Source organism: Aplidium turbinatum, chromosome 2 (genome assembly GCF_918807975.1).
Source record: "Aplidium turbinatum chromosome 2, kaAplTurb1.1, whole genome shotgun sequence".
Classification (NCBI taxonomy): Eukaryota; Metazoa; Chordata; class Ascidiacea; order Aplousobranchia; family Polyclinidae; genus Aplidium; species Aplidium turbinatum.
In genome coordinates, this window is record NC_137473.1 from 30,868,535 (window position 1) to 30,889,844 (window position 21,310).

The 21,310-nt window shown below is 37.6% G+C and overlaps 2 protein-coding genes across 2 annotated transcripts; one reads left to right on the forward strand and one right to left on the reverse strand.

The window, feature by feature from the left end:
• Positions 1-81: 81 nt before the first annotated feature.
• On the reverse strand, positions 82-14,044 carry LOC145764591 (alpha-2 adrenergic receptor-like). Its single transcript, XM_082576221.1, has 8 exons — positions 13,591-14,044; positions 9,127-9,227; positions 8,068-8,193; positions 6,710-6,813; positions 5,533-5,786; positions 4,620-5,005; positions 3,422-3,563; positions 82-1,089 (listed from the first exon to the last, which is right to left on the reverse strand). Exons 1-8 carry the CDS (start codon positions 14,041-14,043, stop codon positions 907-909), a joined length of 1,749 nt encoding a protein of 582 aa, XP_082432347.1. The 5' UTR covers position 14,044; the 3' UTR covers positions 82-906.
• A 2,389-nt stretch (positions 14,045-16,433) lies between these two features.
• LOC145788499 (uncharacterized) lies at positions 16,434-16,985 on the forward strand. The gene has a single exon (XM_082600262.1). The coding sequence runs from the start codon at positions 16,434-16,436 to the stop codon at positions 16,983-16,985; it is 552 nt and encodes a 183-aa protein (XP_082456388.1).
• Positions 16,986-21,310: the final 4,325 nt, after the last annotated feature.

The window sequence follows — 21,310 nt, forward strand, 5'->3', positions numbered from 1 at the left end:
CTGAGAGTACTTTCAGCCTATATCCGTAGTAAAAATCTGTCAAATAATGTTGTAACAGAAGGTGAAATCTTTATTCAAAATACTTTCGAAGGAGGCAAATGCCTTCTTTGCCCCTTCTGATTACGCTCCTGAGTGAAGACAAACATTCTTGAAAACCTATGCAGTCACAACCAATTGTACTTTATTTTATGAAACTTGACAGAATAGCAAATTTAATTTTCTCACAGTTGTAAATCATTCTTATGCGACGTTATGTTACTGGCGTGTTTCTTCTTTCCTACACTGGACAAAATTCATACAAGAAATTACCAATCACGATGAGAATGAAGGCACGTAGGTAGGATGTTGTAACAGAGAAGCAATTGTTTGTGATAACCATGCATCAATAAATCAATTGTATATCATATTTATCAAACAAAACACAAAAAGGAGATAAAACAAAATACACACGCTCTTTTAAGTTTTGTCTTTGAAAGAGAGACAACGAAACCACCACAGGCTACTACGGTCTACTAATAGTCAGTTGCCACCCTGGAAAGAATAATTTGAAACTATTTTATAATTTAAAAAATCAGTTATACCCAAAAAAGAAAACACAAACAAGGCTAACACTTTTATTATTAGTAACTTAAAATTGACTGTTAGCTTTATAAAATTTTATTCTAAATTTAAGATAAAAGTCTGAAATGAACTTAAGCAGTGACAAGATCCAGTTTGCACAACCTTTTCTTTAAATTTCATGTTTGGCTTACAATTCAGAATAAACGGTAACCGTGTGTCACTGTGTGCAAGTTGTACAACTACTGCTTATAAAATTTTAACAATGATTGAGGAAAGCAAACAACATGCTTCAAGTGGACGAATTTATTTTGAAATTTCTCTTTCTCACCGCTGGTTTTACTCAATTTACCAAGACTTGCGTTTTGAGCATTGAAATAATCTTTTGAACGCCAGTCTAAAGTCTTTGTTAAAGACAGTATATAGAACTGGGTTAATAGCACTGTTCAGGTAACCAACCCAGAAAAACGCCTTGAACATGAAAGGATTGATGCAGCAAGTTTCTCGACATATGGCGTAGACAAAGTAAGTCTGCAAACAAAAATGTATCGGTTGTTGAACATCTCCGACCATGGTACGATGGGTTAGTGAGTCATAATATATTTGTCAAATTTGAAGAATAAAACGATGGCAGTAACAGCAGCTTTGATACAGTTTTCGATTCTACTTCAAAAGTCAACTACTGCTGTGATTATTACAGTTTTTTGTCTGTTTCAAAAATCAGCAGGTTTAGTAAAACACAATTTATGTGTGTTCTATTAACCTATCCAGCGGTTCTTAACCTTTTCTGTCCCGCTACCTCGCTTTAATATCCTGGGCATCTCCACTAGGTTACTCCAGCCATGAACGAGAAGAATAGAGCAACCATAAAATTTATTGAGTCACCAATAAACGAGCAGCCAAATTACGAGCAGAGCTACTAATAGAGAATGGAATGGCGTTTATGTTAAATCCCAAAAAACATGATTAATGAGTGACTTGAAACTGCTTCACTGCCATCAAACTGTTTAATCGTGAGATAGTGAAGCTACACCTCAAGTTCCATCCATTACAAGCCTGTTTTGAGAGTTGATCTTCATAGTTAGCATGATTGAAAACCGAAGACCCTGTTTCACAACGATACATTGGTGCGGCCTGGGCAAGAGCAGCAAGGGCTTCCTCCGCCAGCTGGGGATAATAGTCTCTTTGGGTTGCGCAGAAGGAGATCACGGTTTTACCATCTTAAAAATCGGTTCTCTAACGGTTGTCCTCTCTCAGCCTCAGGAACTCTAACTTCATTTGAACGAGGATGTCAGGAATAGTATTTTCGGCCGCGGTAAATAGTCGCAATGATTCAGGCATTACTTCCTAGTTTTACCAGGCCTGGGAAATAGTCTTCAATCGCTTACGTCACAGCGACAAGGTGTGCTGAAATCTCCCTTCGAATGGAACACTAGGTATCGGAACAGCTTCCAGCAGTAGCGTAGCCAGGAATTTTGAAAGGGGGGGGATTTTGACGACCCAGCGGCGGGGGGTCTGGGGGGCCTCCCCCAGAAAATTTTGAAAAATTACTTTGAATTTGGTGCATTCTGAGAGCATTTTCAACAAAAATGTAGGTATGAATATTCCTGTAAAATGGTGCTGTCCGGTAGCATAGCAAAAGGATAAGATCATGTTTTCTTCGGCATTTTTCGGAAATAAAGCTAAGTCTCAATGTTTTCTTGTTGCTAATTCCTGGCTGAGATGTTTTAATGTTTGGTATTGGCAAAACTCGCTCTTTTAATGCAGTTTTGTTTAAAATTAGGCAATTTTTTTTTAGACTGAAAGCATCATTCTCAATATCGTGACGTCACACGCGTGCCAAAGGGGGGGGGGGGTTGTAACCCCCAAAACCCCCCCCCCTTGGCTACGCCACTGGCTTCCAGTAACTCAGTCAAGTCCGCAAAAAGGGAGGGATTGCCATCACTGACGCACCTTGTGTACAACTCCAGCGTTCTATTGAATCCAGCAATCTTGTCATTGGCGATCGGCCTGAGACTGATTGTCCTGCATGCCAACGTTCAATTTGTTCACGTCAGAGAAAGTCACACAAGTAGGCAACCTTCGTCAAAAAAACATGATCCTGCATCTTCTCGTGAAAATGCCTCTGTGCTGGCTTCGTACTAATTAGTGTTTTGCAATCAATTTAACGGAATATCAAAAAACCAACAATCAATTAATTTTGATTAAAAATTGTTAACAATTAATTTTTGCCCTGTCCTGCTCCTTACTCCCTGGAAGCCCCCAAATTTCCTTATTTGGGGTAATTACCTACCGATTAAAAACCGCTGGTGAATTACTATAACTTAATAACTAGGCTAAATTATAGTTTAAACCAATTGTTTTATTGCAATGTAATGTTGTTGCTGTTCTTTCTGAGTTGTCACAATTAATAAAAAGTAATTACCATTAGGCCTACCCCCATGTGCACCTCAGGAGGATGTCATGATGACGCATTAACGTTCCTTAATATTTCAGGGCGAATCCAACAGGTAGCCTAGACTCGGAAGAAAGACGATTTTAACAAAACACCATGAATAGTTACTTTTGTTGTGTTTTAAGGGGAGGACAACCGCACCAATCGTCCTCTGGACCGTCGACTGCTTAATTTTGATCCAGATACAAACGCTAGATGAACCGTAAATTGAGAATATAAAATACGAAAATGTTGCAGGTGCTTGAAAACTTGCATCCAACAAGACATACTACCTGCTGTATAAGTTTTTGTTTTTATCTCTAATTTTCACACCGGATGTAGCCAGACTTACGCGATGGTGGAAATCGCAAGCACCACGTCAAAGCGTAATTGTAGGCTGTGATGCTTTGAATAAACGAGTTAACTTACAATGAAGAATGGAGACCAACAGACAAGAAAACAGCCTGTAATCACGGTTATTATAAATATGAAGCGTCGTTCTCGTCTCGAAGGAAAAATGTTGTTGCTTTGAGTTGACATAGCACTTGCCCTTCTGGCTAGCGCGCTGTTCCTGCAATGTAAAAATCGATGACATTATGTTTCGTAATAAGTATTTCTCCATTTACAAATTAGGTCGAAGGAAAAATAAACAAAGTCTGTCGAAATGGTATTTCCATATTTTCATTGATTTTCAGAAATTTTCGATCGAACACGATTACGTGCTACCGCGTTGATTAAACAAGAACTGAGGTAAAATCGATTCAGCAATGGTGAACTCAAGCAAGCAACTGGAACAAACGCAAAGTATTTCACTGAGATTTACCAAATATTTGAGAAAAAGCATGTCAATTTATTTAACCCCAAATACATCACAAATAGTAAGCGCCAATTTTTATGCTTTGTTGACGATTCAGAAATGTTATATTTATAAAATTATTTTAATCGGATTGAAGGCAATGTTTTTCAGGAAGGTTAAGATAAAATTTTCATAAATATATTAACTTAGAGTAATAAAAGATCGTTTGTTCAACGTAAAAATCTTATACACTTTGAAAACTAGTAGGCTATAGTTTTACTTTAAATTCAGCTTTTCTGTAATGGCAACACATCTTGCAATGTTACCAATGTGCTGTTTATACAAACAATAAAGCCCATCATTCAACTTTTTTGAGTTTTAATTTGTTTTTAGTAGAAATCTTAGTTTAAGATAAAATAGTGCAGTTAATACGAAAACACCCAACACCCTAAACTGCGGTATATGTTACTGTATAGTACTAGTACATGCAAGGGCTTTGATAAATTGGTTTGGGCCAGGTACCATTGAGCATGCATCGATCTCCGCAAACAAAACTCCTCTAAGAGGGAAAGGATTAGAGATCACTCGTGATTTCATCAAAAAATGTAGTTTTTTGCTAAAAAAAAGAGTTTTGTCTAAAATAAGAATTCGAAACAGATCCAAATGCATTGATGACGATAGAATGACTTCAAAAAATATCTGCGATGTTTGTTTTTCGATTCTTGGACTCCGTGGAAAGATTCCGGATCATCAACATCATTCAAATCCCGGGTCTTGTTAAAGTTACTGAATGCATGATTGCATAAATCTGCTCTTACCACAAATACTCACCTTCGCATATTTGATATCAAAGAGGATGAACTGCAAAATTTTGCTTTGGAACATTTTATATCCACATCAACGCCTCTCGGTTTTCTAATGATACGGGATTGTGGTTTGGTGTCCTTTTCTTTCCAGTTTAGTTTTGTGCAACACGTTCTTAAAAGACTGGAAATTATGCTTAAAAACTTTTTGTCGCTTTCTTGATTCGAATAGGTAGAGCTGCATAAGTTTGATTCGGTATATATCAGATTAGAATTGGTGCCTTGTCTGTTTTCCTTTTGCAGAAGCTTATCCGCGGAAACGAGCTGACTGTCTTCAAAAACTGCATCAGAATGTATCGAGTTAGATTGCCTTTCCTCGATCAAGCTTAAATCAGATCTTGCATTCTTGAAATTCTGAAAAACGCAAGTCATTATTCATTAATGTGTGGTTCTTATAAACTAAAGAGTAGGGGACTGATGCCTACCTACAATCCTTCCGTCGCTCGCTCTACTGTCGCACACATAACTTCCAATCCTTTATTTTTTGATTTACTTGAGTCTACGAGTGGGAATAAAAACTTGATTTTTTCAAACACAATTTAAGGACTTCACATACGGTTATAAACCAAACTAATATCACAAATGTCTAGATAGGCGTCCCACTATTCTCTTGCTTGTTAACGAATACTACTGGTTTTCCAACACAAAAGGGTACGTGGTCTCAATACAATGGTCTTTGGCAGGCAGCAGAAGCGGTTACACAATGAAAATACCTATGGTGTGGTCGGTCCACAGGCAGAACAATATGAGAGCATTTTTTATTTTAAAAAGCAATAAGGCCTTTTTAAGCCAACAAAGTACAAAAGCTCATTTCACAGCAGTGCACGACCACAAAATTTACCCTTACAAACAATCGATAACAATAACAAGTAACTTTTTACCGAATGGTGGAGTGTTATTGCTTGGGAATGGATGTTCGTTGGTAGGGCTAAAAATTGGCCAGAAGTCATTTTTTGTTGGTTTTCCAGCGATTTCACAGAAGGTCGTTTTATTTCTTCATTGTTTGACTGTCCAGTCATTTTCGTCTGAACCGAGCTTAAACTAACAGATCGGACTATACGATCTTCCGCTTTTCGGAAGTGTTTTGAAAGTGGTCTAGGTGAGGACTGTATCTTTTCCATGGAAGAGTACAAAGCTGTGTAAAGTAAGAAGACAAATAAAAACAGTTACCTGCACAATAGCAGGCTATAAATGTAGCGAAAACATAATCGTAGTTTGTAGTATGCGGATAAAAGCTTTAAAGTAAAATTTTTTTAAAACACTTTGTCCTTTCACATTTGAGTTGTCTTAAGCGAAAACAGCATTCAGATATAAAATGTTGACAACTGCATTTTCTTTTCAAACGAAAACAATAACTTCCACCGTTTGTGGTAATTTGTGACCAACAAATTACAAGTCGCTTAATAGCCTACAATACAAACTTTGCGGTGTACAAGGTTTGTGAGCTATGTACAGCTTTATCAATTAGTAAAACTACAAATATCCAAAGCTTAAGTTTTCTAGAAATCTCAATTTAGCGTAATCTAGCCTCATTTTGATGGTCGTTGGACCACTCGGCATGCGACAAATCAGCAAGTGTTTTAACTCAGCAAGTACACTTCAGGTACTGCCAAGTCAGCGAATGAGATTTTATGCTAGCATCGGACTTGCTTGGTCATCGCTTGCTAAACTGAATTTGCTGACTTGTGACATGCCAAGTTTTGGCTTTCTCAGTTTTATCATTTGCCAACTTCAGCCACTTGCTCAAATATGGCTACCTCGGTCGTCACTTGCTCAATTGTCGCTTGCTCAGTTCACAAGAGATGGCTTTTAGGAGACTCGTTTTCGAAGACCTTTAAAAGTTTAAGATGTCCTTTCGCATAACTTTGTCTGTTATTGTCAATATTTTCAAAGGCAACATTTTTTGGTTTGATGATAATAGCCTACATAGTTTTGTCGATCTGGGACGCCATTCAAAAAAGTTTTGTTTCTAATAGCAGCTACACTGAGAGGTGGCACTTCCAAGAGCGACATTTTTCTGTTGAATTAGGTCCTGGAAATGCATAAAAATCATCTTACCGGGTGACACACCAATGTCGGCTTTCCACTTTGATGGGGATTTGGATCCACGTTGTGGCCTCAGGAAAGCGTGTGTTGACTTTATGTCACCCATTTCTGGATGGCTATGATGATATTCGTTTAACATTATTTATTTGTAAATCAAGACAGAAGAAACACTAGTGATAATAATGCATACATGCAATGGTGTACGTTACAACTTCAATTTTTGAGATATAAGCAAAATCGGTATGTTTGTAAATAACATAAATATTTAAAAAATGCATATGACTACGGCTTTCTTGAAACGTTTAAGCTAACTTCTAACGTCTCCAGTTGGCTGAAGGTTACAAACAATTGTGTTATATCACACCAGACCAGTGGCGTAGCTAAGAGTGGGAGGGGGGGTGGGGATTACAACCCCCCTTTGGCACGCGTGTGACGTCACAATATTGAGAATGATGCTTTCAGTCTAAAAAAAATGCTTAATTTTAAACAAAATTGCATTAAAAGAGCAAGTTTTGCCAATACCAAATATCTCAGCCAGAAATTAGCAACAAGAAAACATAGTGACTTAGCTTTATTTCCGAAAAATGCCGAAGAAAACATGATCTTATCCTTTTGCTATCCCACCAGACACCACCATTTTTCAGGAATATTCGTAACTACATTTTTGTTGAAAATGCTCTCAGAATGCACCAAATGCAAAGTAATTTTTCAAAATTTTCTGGGAGAGGCCCCCACACTCCCCGCCGTTGGGTCGTCAACCCCCCTCCTCCCCCCCTTTTAAAATTCCTGGCTACGCTACTGCACCAGACCATAGACGTCTGCATAAACCTGGCTTCAAATAAGATGTAAACAATATAAGCACTGATAAGAAATAATAAAATGAGATCGTCTGTCACTCTGTCACATCAAACTTTTGATTGACAATTGCCATTGATATAACTGCTCCATAGTCTTGCGATATCTCGATTAAATTCTCTACACCTTTCTTCAGACTTAAGACTATCTCATGTATCATTGGTCATAACAAACGTGACAAGTAAGGACAAGATATTTTAAACAGACGTCATCTTTGATCAGAACACTTCTCCCAACAAAAGTGCATTTTCTCACTTCATACCTAAGACTAAAGGTGTAAAGAAGATGTAGTTATCATATCAAAAACAAAACTTAAAAACTGAAAAAAAAATCGTTCAGGATTTTGTTGCAAGTTTAAAAAAATAGCCAGTTTTCCTCACAACAAAAGTAAAATGGCATGTTTACACTTTAACCATGAAGAGAGAGTTGTCAAATGTTTGCTACACAAACTCTATGCACAAATTAATAAACAGTTGTTCATTTTACATGCGGCTTATCTTGATGAACATCGTTACCTGGCAGCATAGCGAGCTCGTTTTGATTCTTCCAGTCTCTTTCCGATAAGAAATATATTGATGTACACTGGACCAATGATAAAAGCTGGAAGAAAGAAGGACAGAGAGGACGAGAGGATGATAAACCTGGGATAAAGGTGATGCTTGTAACTAAACTATAGGCTACAATTCCTCTAAAGTATTTGAGACGTTATATCGCGTCCGTACTAACACTGCAAACATACACGACGTTATAACTTGCAGAAATTCTAGCCTGAAGTAATAACGGTCTCGCGATTGGTTTCCTGGTTACTTTTGGTTTCAAAGCAACATTTTTTTTTTAACCTATTAAATAAACCTCTATCAAGAAATGTATCGTTGACGATTGTTGTCATAATTTTGCGAAGTTGATTTTACAAAATTATGTTTTTGTCACAGACTCTGTAATAGAACTTCGGTACAGAGTTTGTCTTGTTGAATCATAGGCATACAAGGCCGAGCAACGTGATCAAGTTTAACATAATTATTCAAGTTTATTACATTTACAGAAACACAAAACTACGTAACAAATTAAATATCGATCGTTTTCGACATCATAAGATGTCCTCTTCAGGAATAACATACATGCAATTTAACTACATCTGAATAAAATACAATGGCTTACTAAATCTATAAACAAGAAAAAACAAAACCACAGTGCTTCTGACTAGCTCAAACTCAACGATATAGGCTCTACGAGAATCATAGGTAACTGCATCAAAGGGTGTTGAACAGTGATTCTCGTAAAGCCTATATCGTTGAGTTTGAGCTAGTCAGAAGCACTGTGTTTTTTTTTGTTTTTTTTATAGATTAAGTAAACCATTGTATTTTATTCAGATGTAGTTAAATTGTTGGTATGTTATTCCTGAAAAGGACATCTTATGATGTCGAAAAAGTTCGATATTTAATTTGTTACGTAGTTTTGTGTTTCTGTAAATGTAATAAAGTTGAATATGTTAAACTTGATCACGTTGCTCGGCTTCGTATGCCTATGGTTCTGTAATACGACCAAAACATGTCCAAAAATACTCTAGTTCTTACCAGGACGAATCGTTGATGAAACACTCGTTCGGCCGTTCATGGATTAACGCAGTTTCACCTGAGAATGGCAGCAGAGATACTGAAATCGCGTAAATCCAGACCTAAATTGAAAAAAAAACGCCTTGAATAAAGACGCTACATTCCATTTTCTTAATCTAAGATATCCATTTTCACCGAATATAAGTTCAATAAATTTTATTAATTATAGAGTCCAAGGGTATATAAAGCGATACAAGGAGATAGTGATCTATCATTTATGTCAGCTATACATAATAGGTTTCATCATATCACTAAGTAATTAATAATTTACCAATTTATGTTTAAATGATAACAGTCATTCTTTTTTTTTACGTTGAAGCAGTTGAAATTCAGACCTTCAATTGTTGTTATGTATTATTGTATAAACATCTAACTTCATTTTAGATATAACTGCACTGACATAAATAAGCACCTTCTGACGATCCCGTAAAGGGTGAAACAGGCTGTAAAGGTTACTTTGATAATAGTGATTCAATGTAGCCTACTTGAATTAGCTCTGCTTCATTGCGTTTGGCATTAAGCACTCTGTGATATTAATACCATTTTTCTTACTAGGCTAACAGTTTTTCCTACTATTTTACTTATGTATAAAGTATATGAAGTCCAATGGACATTTATGCTATTTCATCATCGCTTGTTCGAATCCTTGTCTGAATCCGCATAATTGGAGAAATAATGTTATAGATTTGATGGATTTGGGTTTAAACTCCGACGGCCATTTGCTTTAACATAGAAAAACGTAGAATCTAACTCGTATTTTGAGTTACAAAAGCAAGAAAATGTATGACACAAACCAAAGACTTACGTACTTATTAGTTACAAAAAAGTATGGTTTGTGTATTTTATCGCGCTACTTTAAAAATCATAAGAAAATGGTATAAATTTAGTTCTTTAATGATGTGCAGCTTCAAGTATAAATAGGTTTTAAGTGCATCACTTTGTTGTATGGAAACTGCCTCTTCTGCGATTCCTTCTTATTATGGATTCCAAGTTATTCTAAAGTAACAGCATAAGACTTATGAAAAAGTCCATAAACTGAAGTGAGCGTGAAACTAGAGCCTATCGATTTCTTAAGCTAAGAATTCGTGTGCTGTCGATAGTATGCGACCTTTCAACAAGCCAACAAAAGTGCCCTTTTTAAATTTCTTCAACTTGGCCAGACGTCAACATCAAACATTCAATCGAGCCATGGTTTTATCTGACAACAAATCATCGATTTAACTGACGAAACAAGAAGCTGGCTTATTTGAAGTGGAAAGTGCATAATATCTTCTGATAAATCTAATTGCAGCCTACTAACGGGTTAATTTTTTTTTTTAATATTTCAAGGGTTTAAATATTTCAAGTTATTTTTTATTGGTTTTTGCATGAAAGATTCTGTGGGATAGGCAACACTTCTGATACCTCATTTCCTACTTTTTCTGTTTGCGTAAATATCAAATTATTCAATGTTTGAAAAGAACATATCATAGGCGTAGCCAGGGGGGGCGAAAGGGGCCATGGCCCCCCCCAAATTTTCAAAGTTTGGATCCGAAGTTGAACACTTTGTTGAAAATATAATAAATTTTGTAGAAACTTATAACGTTTTCCAAGACATCAGGCTATTACACCCCCAAGGACTTGTTTTAGACACACAGAAAGACATACAGAAAGACAATTTTGCAAATCGTAGATCGCGCAAAATTTACGCGATTTACGTTTCTTTTGACTAATTTGTGGAAGCAATTTCAGAATGGCTTACTCTGTTGGGTTTTTATGTAGCTGAGTTTTTGGTGTTCTCTAATTTTAGACACAGATTTTGCCGTTCGTGTGTAAGAGCTACCTTTAAAACGTTAATAGCTGTTTATCTGCTAATAAATTTCATACAAATATTACCCTAGAAGTGTTTCCAGAAAGCGCTATAATCCATCATTTAAGTGTAATTTTGCAAAAATTTTCCGGGGGAGCATGCCCCCGGACCCCCCTAGAATACGCGTGCCTTCGGCACGCTCTAACCCCACCTGTTTTATTGCTTCCCTTGCTCAAGCCACCAAGATACGCCACTGCACACCAGGTGGCGATGTCTTCATTTAAATCAAACACTTTCTCGTTATCTTCAACTCACCAAATATTTGGCCCACCCCAAATTTTTTTCCTGGCTACGCCACTGGAACATATGTTCCGAATTTTTGTTTGTTATTATTTACAGGAGGCTACAAAATATATTAGTATTATCGATCGGGTTTAATCAATTATGTCGTGTCATTTACTTTAGTTCCAGCCAGAAGATAAGTGATTTCTTTTTAGTTTCATATCTTCAAATATATTTTTAGGAATTATTTATTTACAATATTCTCTGTTTTCTAAGCCAAGGATGTTATTTTCTTAATTATGAACTTTTTATCACTTTCAAGCAGTTATGATAGGCAAGCTCAATTTGATTAAGTTGATATATTGCTTAAATAAATGTCTTGAAAAAAATCTGACAGTTAATCGATAAAATGAGTGCACAAAAATATGTTTGAACTTTTATGCTTTTACTCTTATCTCGCCAAGATGAGAACCGTATAATGGGATTTTATTTCGAAACAATTCCTGCAAACCACTTGACGCAAATACCCTGATCAACCAGTAACTACAATCCACTTAAAAAGTTTGTTGTTGCAAGACGACTTTTCCATAAACACTTCCTAGCAAGTGACATGAAATGTTGCTACGTAACTGAAACATGACGTAACAAGATTATGAGCTGTGCCCAGTCTACAGTGTCTACTTTTAGCCTTCTAAGTAAGGTTAATATGTAGGCTATCTATGTAGGCTAGAGAACAATAGAGTTTTGACAAAACATTCAAACTTCTAATAACAAGAATGTAGGTTTTGAAAAATGTTATAAAATTGCAAAAGTTGCTAAACTCTATAAACTTTATTCATCTTTCTTGAAGAACGGGATAGATTATGTTTAGTTTGGTTGTACAAGTTATTCAAAGTTTGAGCTGTATGATACAACAACAACTGGTAAAACAATTTCAATGGTGTTTTTATTGTATACAGAGAATTTACATAGCTTCCTAAAAAATCGTTGAAAGTAGAAAACGTTTGATATATTTCAAAATAACTTTAAATCCGGTCTGGTCATCTGGTTACAACATATAAAAAGTGGAAAACGGTTGGTTGGTTGGTTGGTTGGTTACGTCAGCTTACACACGTTTCATCTTTCACAAAGTTAAACGAGTAGGTTTACCTGAACAAGAAATGTTAGTTTGTGATTTCATGTTTGGTTTTACTGACTGATATCTTCAATTTTCTCAATACCATAGCTTAGATATAATGTAGCCCATGCATGTGCCAAGCTAACATGAATTGATGTTTTGATAAGTATTCATTGAAAGTGGACCCAAAAGTCTCAAAAACGTTTATGTTAACACTAGAACAGAAACGTCTAATTAGTAGATTTTTAATAAAACATCTAAGTACAACTACTTTATGCCAAATACATAAACTTTTAACGGTATTGTTTTTACACTTCACCGAACCTGATGTTACAAGCACTCGTGCGGAACGCACAAGACATGCTGGCCCCAAAAGCGTGCAAATCGCGTTAAAAAAATGAAACATGATTCTCTTGATGACATGCAGTCTGAGAGAGGGAAACAGTGTTCAAACAAAGACTTTTAAACTCACTCATTCATACGTTGCTTTAACATTTCTAAACGCTAAACAGCCACAAGCAACTTAAAGTTTCTAAGCCCAAGTTCTCATTTTGAAGAACACCACCAAACGTTCTCAACCAGAATCTGAACACATGTGCTCTAATTTGTAGGTGGTTAACTTATTTTAACTTTCTAAAGTTGAGAAACACAACTTCCTTGAAACATCGGATATAGGCAAAAGTCAACTGATCTTCATCCTTTACTACACCAATAGCAATAGTAGCTTTACAAGTTTAACTAAAGGTGGTCTACTGGACAGTGGACACCCTAAATGACATCCAGTTATAAAGAATTGTAGATTTGATACAAAATGTTAGTACAAGGGGTCTTTCTTTTCTTTGACGTAGCTTGCCAAGTAAGATTTACAGCTCTCCGCTTGTCAATCAGTAGGTTAAGCGCCTGACTTTACGAACGAAGATACTGCAAGATCAAACGTTGCTGGTTCGACTCTCCAGGCGTGCGCTTGAGACCAGGCATGCGTCAGTGATTCAAAGCCTCGAAAAGTATATGAAACTGCAACGATTAAGCTCTGAAAAAAGTTTTCTCAGTCCGAGGATAAAAATTCAATCTATCAATCACACCACCACTAATGTGTAAAACCAATAAAAATTGAACCAATGCAATTTTACAGCCTGAATAAATTGTATAAAATGGTAACTTATGCTTGCTGGATTTATGTGGTACCACAGCACTAACGGTTAGTTTGATAAGAATGCAAGAAACAAAAAAGACTCACGAATCCAATGGCAAGTCGTATTTTTTTTGTTGTTCTGAACCTTTTATAAGTTGCTGGGTATTTGACAGAGACGAGACGGTCAGCACCGATGCAGCATATGTTGCATATTGATGCCGTACATAGCAAGATGTCCAGAGATAAGTAAATGCGACAGTACACTTCTCCAAAAGGCCAGTTGCCCAATAGTTCGTTAGTTAACGAAAATGGAACAACAGATACGGCCAGCAGAGCATCTGCGGCCGCTAGAGATAGCAAATACTGGTTCTGCTTATGTTTACTGATGACCCGGTCACGAATAATTGCTATGATTACAGCTAAATTTCCAAAAACGGCAAACAAACAAAAAATTCCTGTAACTGTGCACAATATGATCTTTGCAGCTAAATTGTAACCCGAAGACAATTCAGTTTCATTCTTATTCCCAAGACATTGTCTTCTTGATTGATTTATCATATCGTTGGCGTACAGAAAACTGGTGTCGAAAATTAATTCATTTTCAACTGTTGTAAACTCCATTGATAGTTTAGTCGACTTCGTTTCCGCAGCAAAATTTTAGGCGTTTAATATTAAACCAGTCTGTAAAATAATGTAATGTCAGAAAAGTCCCCTACTCCAAAATGACAATCCAACACATTTTAATCCAAGGCACTGGTTCCCAAACTGTGATCCATGGCCCAGTAAAGGGTCACAAATATACTTTCATTAGGCCACAGAGGTAAGGTTATTTAAACAGATCAAGTTATATTGTTTTGCGTCAATCACTCATGGTCGGTTTTCGCTTCTGTTTGAGCAGAATGTACGCGAATCGGCCAGATCAAAGCGCTCTAATTTGGTCGCATCAGTGCGAAGACTCGGTCATATCAGCAGAAGCGTTTTTAGAAGGTGGATTGGCCGCCGTTTCCTCTTCGATGTGCTCACTGAATCGTTGCAGTCATGTAGTTTTGGTAAAGCGCAGCAGCAGCACTGTTACATGCCGGATTACGCACCACTGTTCTAAGTCTAGGACACTTGTTACCAATAAAATTTTCGTGGCAATGTGTATCTGACTTTTCAACACTAGTTACGTACTGTGAAGTACACGCTACGTAGCTGTCTTGAAGTTGAGCAAAATACTCACTGTGGTCTGTCATTAACGTGACCAAAATTTAAAACCTTGTAGCCAAATTGCAATAGCAAGTGTCTCATTAAAAACTAAATGCCTGGATTTCTGTTGAATTTTCATGTTTCAAGAATTGTCTGTGCCCAAACTTTACAGCACGTGATGAGCCACGAATCGCCATTACTTAAATATTTGGGCCACGGGTAAAAGTTTGAGAAGCACTGACTCTCGGGGTTAATTGCAAGGTGAGGGTTTAGTTTTAGCAGTTTGACCGAAAGTGCAAGATTTGTGACCGCACTTAGCGTTGGTATCTAGCGGCCATCACAAGCGTTGAGAGTTGGTGGCACGTTTAAGCAATAGCGGCTTTGACTTATTGCGTTAACTACAAAATATTATGAATTATGCAAAGAAAATTCGCATATTCTACGTTAGATTGGTGACTAACTAGCACTCTGGAAATTATACATTAAAAAATTACCTAACCAGCGAATTAGTGTTTTTTTTCATGTCGCTTTAACGTTTGCAGATGTTGAATTTATGTAAAAAAAGGAGTGATTGACTGACTGGATAGGCACAGCTTACTTCCGACCTTCAAGAGTAATCTCACACCTCAAAGATTTCAAAATGTGCTGAGGCTTAAACATTTTATTTCAATTGTCAGTTTCTCGGCAAACTAAATTGTGACCACGATGAGTCACTCTCCTTCACAAACTACCTAATTTTTTCAATTTAGTCTGACCTTCTTGCATTTTGAATAGACTGCAATATTATTGCTGTGACCACAACAAACCGCGCAGGGTGTTAATTGATGTTGAGATTAAAGTTATTTTAGGCTTGCGATCTTATTAAGATTTTTGTTCTATGATCGATACGTGGTGGTCTACGACTGTTGCGTAATGGTTTTCCTAATGGAATTTCGCGTTGTAGGTTTAAGGAGACATGGAACAAATCTTTAACGTTTTTAAATGCTGAAGGTACGTGTGAAATTCTGTTTCCTTACTTTGAAGTCTTCAATAATTTATTGTTTCTCCCCAGAGTAGGCTAAGTCTCCTGACTGACGTTGTGTTTTGTGAATAAAATGGTATCTAATTGAAAGGTGTGGATAAATTAATTGCTATTTGTTATCAGGGTGGCTGTAAAAAATTAACTGCTTCTAGTTCTATAATATCAATAACTTCAAACGTGCTTTGTAGCCACATTTTTTTGTTCATAGAATTATCAAGTTTGCGGACACTTGAACTTCATACAGTAGAATATCCCTGAGTAGCCTACAAATTTTGCAAAATTACTTTTGTTTAAAAGAGTTTTAACTTTTAATAGGCTACTTAAATTTGAGTACTTTTCCTAAAGTCAACACATTTTTACCCATTGAAAACATTCTAAAAATCTTTAAGTCTAAGGACTGCTGGACCCAAGTTTAGGAAAGCAGTGCTTTTGGATATTATCATCAGGAAAAAAAGCTATAAAAAGTTATTTCAAATATATCCATAAGCATTTCTTGCTTTGATGCCCTACTAAAATTTAACCACTGTGCCATGAAGTCAAGGTAGCTTACAAGTCAAAGATCTTCCTGAAAGTTACTAATGATTTTAAAGTTTCTTGAAAAGTCATCACATACAAAACAATCTTTGTATGAGAATTCATAACTTTTGACCTTGTCAGCAGGAGAGGCCTTTTTCAGCTACTGCAGAAGATTGGTTGTCCCCCACAGCTGCTTAGCATCATCATCTCCTTCCACAAGGACATGCAGGGTGTGGTCAGTTACGACGGGGAGACCTCTGAACCCTTCGCAATTCGGTCTGGTGTGAAACAAGGATGTGTCCTTGCGCCGACTTTGTTTGGGATTTTCTTCTTTCTGTTACTGAAGTTTGCATTCGGTCACTCCACACAAGGTGTCCACCTACACACCCGCAGTGATGGGAAACTGCTCAACCTGGCCCGACTGAGAGCCAAGACGAAGGTTCGCACAGTGCTGATCAGAGAACTGCTGTTTGCCGACGACGCAGCACTGTCAGCACACTCCGAGCACGAGCTGCAGCAGTTGCTCAACCAGTTTGCACGCGCCTGTAAGGAATTCGCACTGACCATCAGCATCAAGAAAACAGTAGTCATGGGCCAAGATGTCCCCAAGCCACCTGTCATCACCATAGGACCAGAAGTGCTCGAAGTGACAGACCACTTCACCTACCTTGGTTCAACGGTCACCAGCAACCTGTCCTTAGATAAGGAAATCGACAGACGGATAGCCAGGGCTGCAGGAGTGATGACTCAACTCGGGAGGAGAGTGGGACAATAATCCTTTGACACTTAACACAAAACTCAAAGTGTACCGTGCGTGTGTTCTTAGTACTCTGCTGTACGGTAGTGAGTCCTGGACCACTTACGCCAGACAAAAAAACCGCCTTGAAAGCTTTCACCTTCGTTGCTTGAGGCGCATTCTTGGTATTTCCTGGAAGGACAGAATACCCAACACCACTGTTCTGGAACGTTCTTGCTCCCTGAGCATACACCTTCTCCTCTGCCAGCGACGTCTACGCTGGTTGGGGCATGTATCCAGAATGAAGGATGGGCGCATTCCAAAGGACATTCTGTACAGTGAACTTGCCACAGGGAAACGCCCAGTAGGACGACCCGCACTGCGTTACAGAGACGTTTGCAAACGAGACCTGCGAAGCAGACTGACATAGACCCTGCCAGCTGGGAACTGATCGCAGCAAATCGCAACAAATGGCGCTACGAAGTCAGTGCGGGTCTAGCAAAGGGTCAGTCGAGGCGGAGGAAGCAACTAGAGGAAAGAAGACAAAGAAGAAAAGAGAGACAGCAGCCTCAGAACTCCTCTGATTTCATATGTCCAAACTGTGGACGAGACTGCCACGCCAGGATTGGACTTCAGAGCCATATGAGAAGCTGCCGTACCCAGAGTGCTACCATCACAGGCCCGGATTTAGGGGAGGGCAGAAGGGGCAGTTGCCCCGGGCCCCCCGACTTTTGAAGGGCCCCCCTATATGGAAAAAAATGTGATTTTGTGTTATTTTTTTCCTTTTGGCCTTTAAAGTTTCTGCAAAATGCTGTGCAGTACTGGAGTGATGCTACTGTAGACCAGGGGCGGATCTACCGGGTGGGCCTGATTGGTACAGGCCCACCCAGATTCACAGCGGGCCCACCCAAAGTCAGATTCATGCAAAAAAAATATTAATGTTTAACACTAGAACCACCAAGAACACTAGAACTGAATTATCCGTGGCATCACTATTTCACAGCATGATACCAAAAAAAAAAAAAAACATTCTAAATGATCCGTGTGCACTGTATGGCATTGAGACCGCATATGCTGAACATGCTGTATTCATTCAACACATCAGAGGGAAAATGGATTGGGAAAACTTTCCTGCATTAATGGAAGGAGGCTGCTGGATAGCTGCCCTGCTGACATTTTCCTGAACATGAACAGTGTTTTAAGGACCATCATAACACTGCCTTCCACGTCCTGCAGCGTTGAGAGACTTTTCTCCGAAACAAACAGGATCCAAACGCGCTTGAAATCATCCATGCTGACTGGACGTCTTAACAACTTAACACTTTTGTCTTTTGAAAGACAACTCATTGACAGTTCGGATTATAATGACATTTATAATCTACTTTTTTAACTCGAAACCTAGAAGACTCCACCTTGTGTAGAAGCTCTGGTAAATTTTTTTTGTATGCTGGCCCGCCGTGGCATCATTGGTGAAGGCCCACCAAGATATTTCGTAGGCCCACCCATGAATTACATTCCGAATCCGCCACTGCTGTAGACGTAGAGATGGTTTTACGCGGCGTAGGCGCGAAAAATTTTTTTGCACGGGGCCCTCCGATCTAAAAGTGCCCCGGGCCCCCCATCAGCTAAATCCGGCCCTGTACCATCATCTGAAAAGATGGAAGGATGCCTACTACTACTACTGTTTGTAGCGAAAACGATAGCACAATAGGCTATACCAAATTGCCGAATCACGAATACTTGTAATAAAGTGCAGAAAATCGAACATTCCAAAAGACGTCGTTGACAAGAGAAGCAAACCAAAAATATTATTACTGTTTCTTGATAATTAAGCCTGGTGAGAGTGCTATCTTCAGAAAGTTCTATGGGTATGTATAGACTTTATTCTCGAGCTCTACTGGCAGAGACACGTAACCTTGGTCCGGTAGCTTAGGTTTTGCATTGAGATTAATATAATCAACAATCACACAAAACGGCGTCTTTGCTACTGTTTATCCAAATTTAACATATATTTCTAATCTGCCGTTAGCCTACCCAACATATTATAGATGCAGGGGGGTACTGAAATTGTAGACATGACACAACGCATAATGTACTTAGTTGATGCGTAATTTGAATGTAATAATAATGTAACACTTTCTCAATCTAATCGTAACAGCAACATTTCGAAAAGCTTTGCGGTATAGGCAAATTTGAAATAGGTATAGTTGAAATAGCTTTGCGACCCACTGATTGGCAAGTACCAAGCACTGGTCTACGAAATCCATTATTAATACAAATTTAGAAGCGTTTTGATTAAGCTCTTGTCTAGGTGTTGTCATCTAAGTAGCCAAAACTGCGGTATGCAAAACTACTATGATAATCTCGCTAAACGTTTGAAATTCTAAATCGCAAAGGACAAATCTTAACCAAGCTGAAACTGACTGAAAATAGAACACAATACTGTACATCAAACTGTTTTCAACGGCTGAAATCATAGTCGAGTAGTAGCTTAAAACCATAGGTGATGGTAGGCTTACACTGTACGGAACAGGCGCAATAAAGACCGACCTGATAACTGACCTTCAGTTCGCAAACTGGAGAAACATAATTAACGAAGGTTTAAATCTTAGAAATTTGATAGTGGCCATGGCTTCTTTGGCCCCCTGACTGCTCCTATGTGTGAGGAGAGGCAATTGGCACCGTTGTACCACCCTGACTGCGCCCCTGCAGCTAGATGCTCATTGCTCAAGTTTTTTTTGCTTCCATACAAAATATCTTCATTGTTTAATTTCGCCACTTTGAAACAAAGAGTTTCGTTTAAGCCGGCTTTCATAGAGTCGAAGCTTGTTTCGTTTAGATTTTAGAACATCTCTATTGGTTTTGTTTTGTATAAAAAAACAAACCAAAAAAACATAGTAGCCTAGGCTACTAATTTGGAGCTGTATTTTAAAATTTCTGAACTAGTTTGAGTAATCCGCCATTGAATGTTTACCCATTTATTTAAAAATGCATAAAAATCCTGAACCATATTTTTTCAGAATGAGATGACAAAATTGATACCAACACTATATTCCATGAAAGAAAAAACAGCGCTTGAAATAATTTTATGAGGACAACCTCATTCAAGAATAAAAAGTCTTAAATAAATAAATGTCCATTGAAAAACTGCATTCAGCAGGAGTAGACGAGTGAGACAGAAAAAAGATTTGGTAAGTGGGTTGTTGCTTTACTCAAATTTTATCTGGTGTTATTTCTTCTACCGAGATTTGTTTGAATTACCTAACATTATGCAATATTTATAGCTTTCCTCTGCATAATAGATGGAGTCTTATTTTGGTTATCAATGTATCTGCTATAAACATTTAATGAACATAAAATGAACCTGGAAAGCCAGTATTTGAAGTGCTGCTGTTTCTACAGACATAGCTCGTAAATATCTAACTGGCATTTATTATATTTGCACACTATGTTATAAAGTTTAATATTCCTTATTTAACGTCTTCAAACGTGCACACAAAGCTATTTCTGACTGATAAAACTTTCTCATCTTAGTCACAGTTTCAAATGCTCTCTTCGAAAACATCTACTTCAAGGTAAAAGCAAAAGGAAGTCTCAGCGATTTGCCTTAGCCGATAAATCTCGCATGTCCCTTTTTCTTTTCTGAATGTAATGTAATGAATGAAGCAGATATAACCAATCAGGCGTTTTACAGCATGAAAGCCAATGACGCATTGTTTCAATGTCAAGTATTGTTTAACCTGGGTAGCAAGTGCACAAAATTAAAGGAGGTATCATGTATCTCAAAATTATGTTTGTTTTCACTTGAACTCCATTTGGATAATGTCAGAAAATTTGAATACAATCATTGTCATTCCCAGTTAATGTGGATTAGCAAATATGGAGTATCGAACAAAGAATTTACAACATGACATTTATTTCACAAAATAATTCCAGTTGTTTTGTATAAAATTTTACTGCCCCACAACTAATTGGGCGTAGTGTAGGCTAATGACTAAATTTTCAAGCTATAGGCTACTATAGGCCTACTACCCTACATACATCCAGCTTAGAAACTTAAATCTAGTTTTACTTGTAGGTGGCTTCAGAAAACATGGACAACAGTACTGTATTAACATAAAAATGTTTTATGTTACTATAGCTTATGATTAAACTTGCGCAGGCTTTCAGGTAGGCCTAATCCACGGTTATTTAAGAGACATTTCTTTTAACCACATCTTAATTTCTTGTTTTACATATCTTTGGAAACTTACAACTAAAAGCTTGTGGTACAAAATTTATTTTCTCCAACGTATGATATTGTCATTGATTATACTATTTGCTATTAAACCACGAAAAATACTTTAAAACTTAATTAACAATAC

Coding starts and splice junctions, on each gene's coding strand:
- LOC145764591 (XM_082576221.1), bottom strand. CDS start 14,043: ATGATAAATCAATCAAGAAGACAATGTCTTGGGAATAAGAATGAAACT. Junction 9,228..13,590: donor TACGACTTGCCATTGGATTC/GTGAGTCTTTTT, acceptor TTTTCAATTTAG/GTCTGGATTTACGCGATTTC. Junction 5,787..6,709: donor CGACATTGGTGTGTCACCCG/GTAAGATGATTT, acceptor TACTTTACACAG/CTTTGTACTCTTCCATGGAA.
- LOC145788499 (XM_082600262.1), top strand. CDS start 16,434: ATGCAGGGTGTGGTCAGTTACGACGGGGAGACCTCTGAACCCTTCGCA.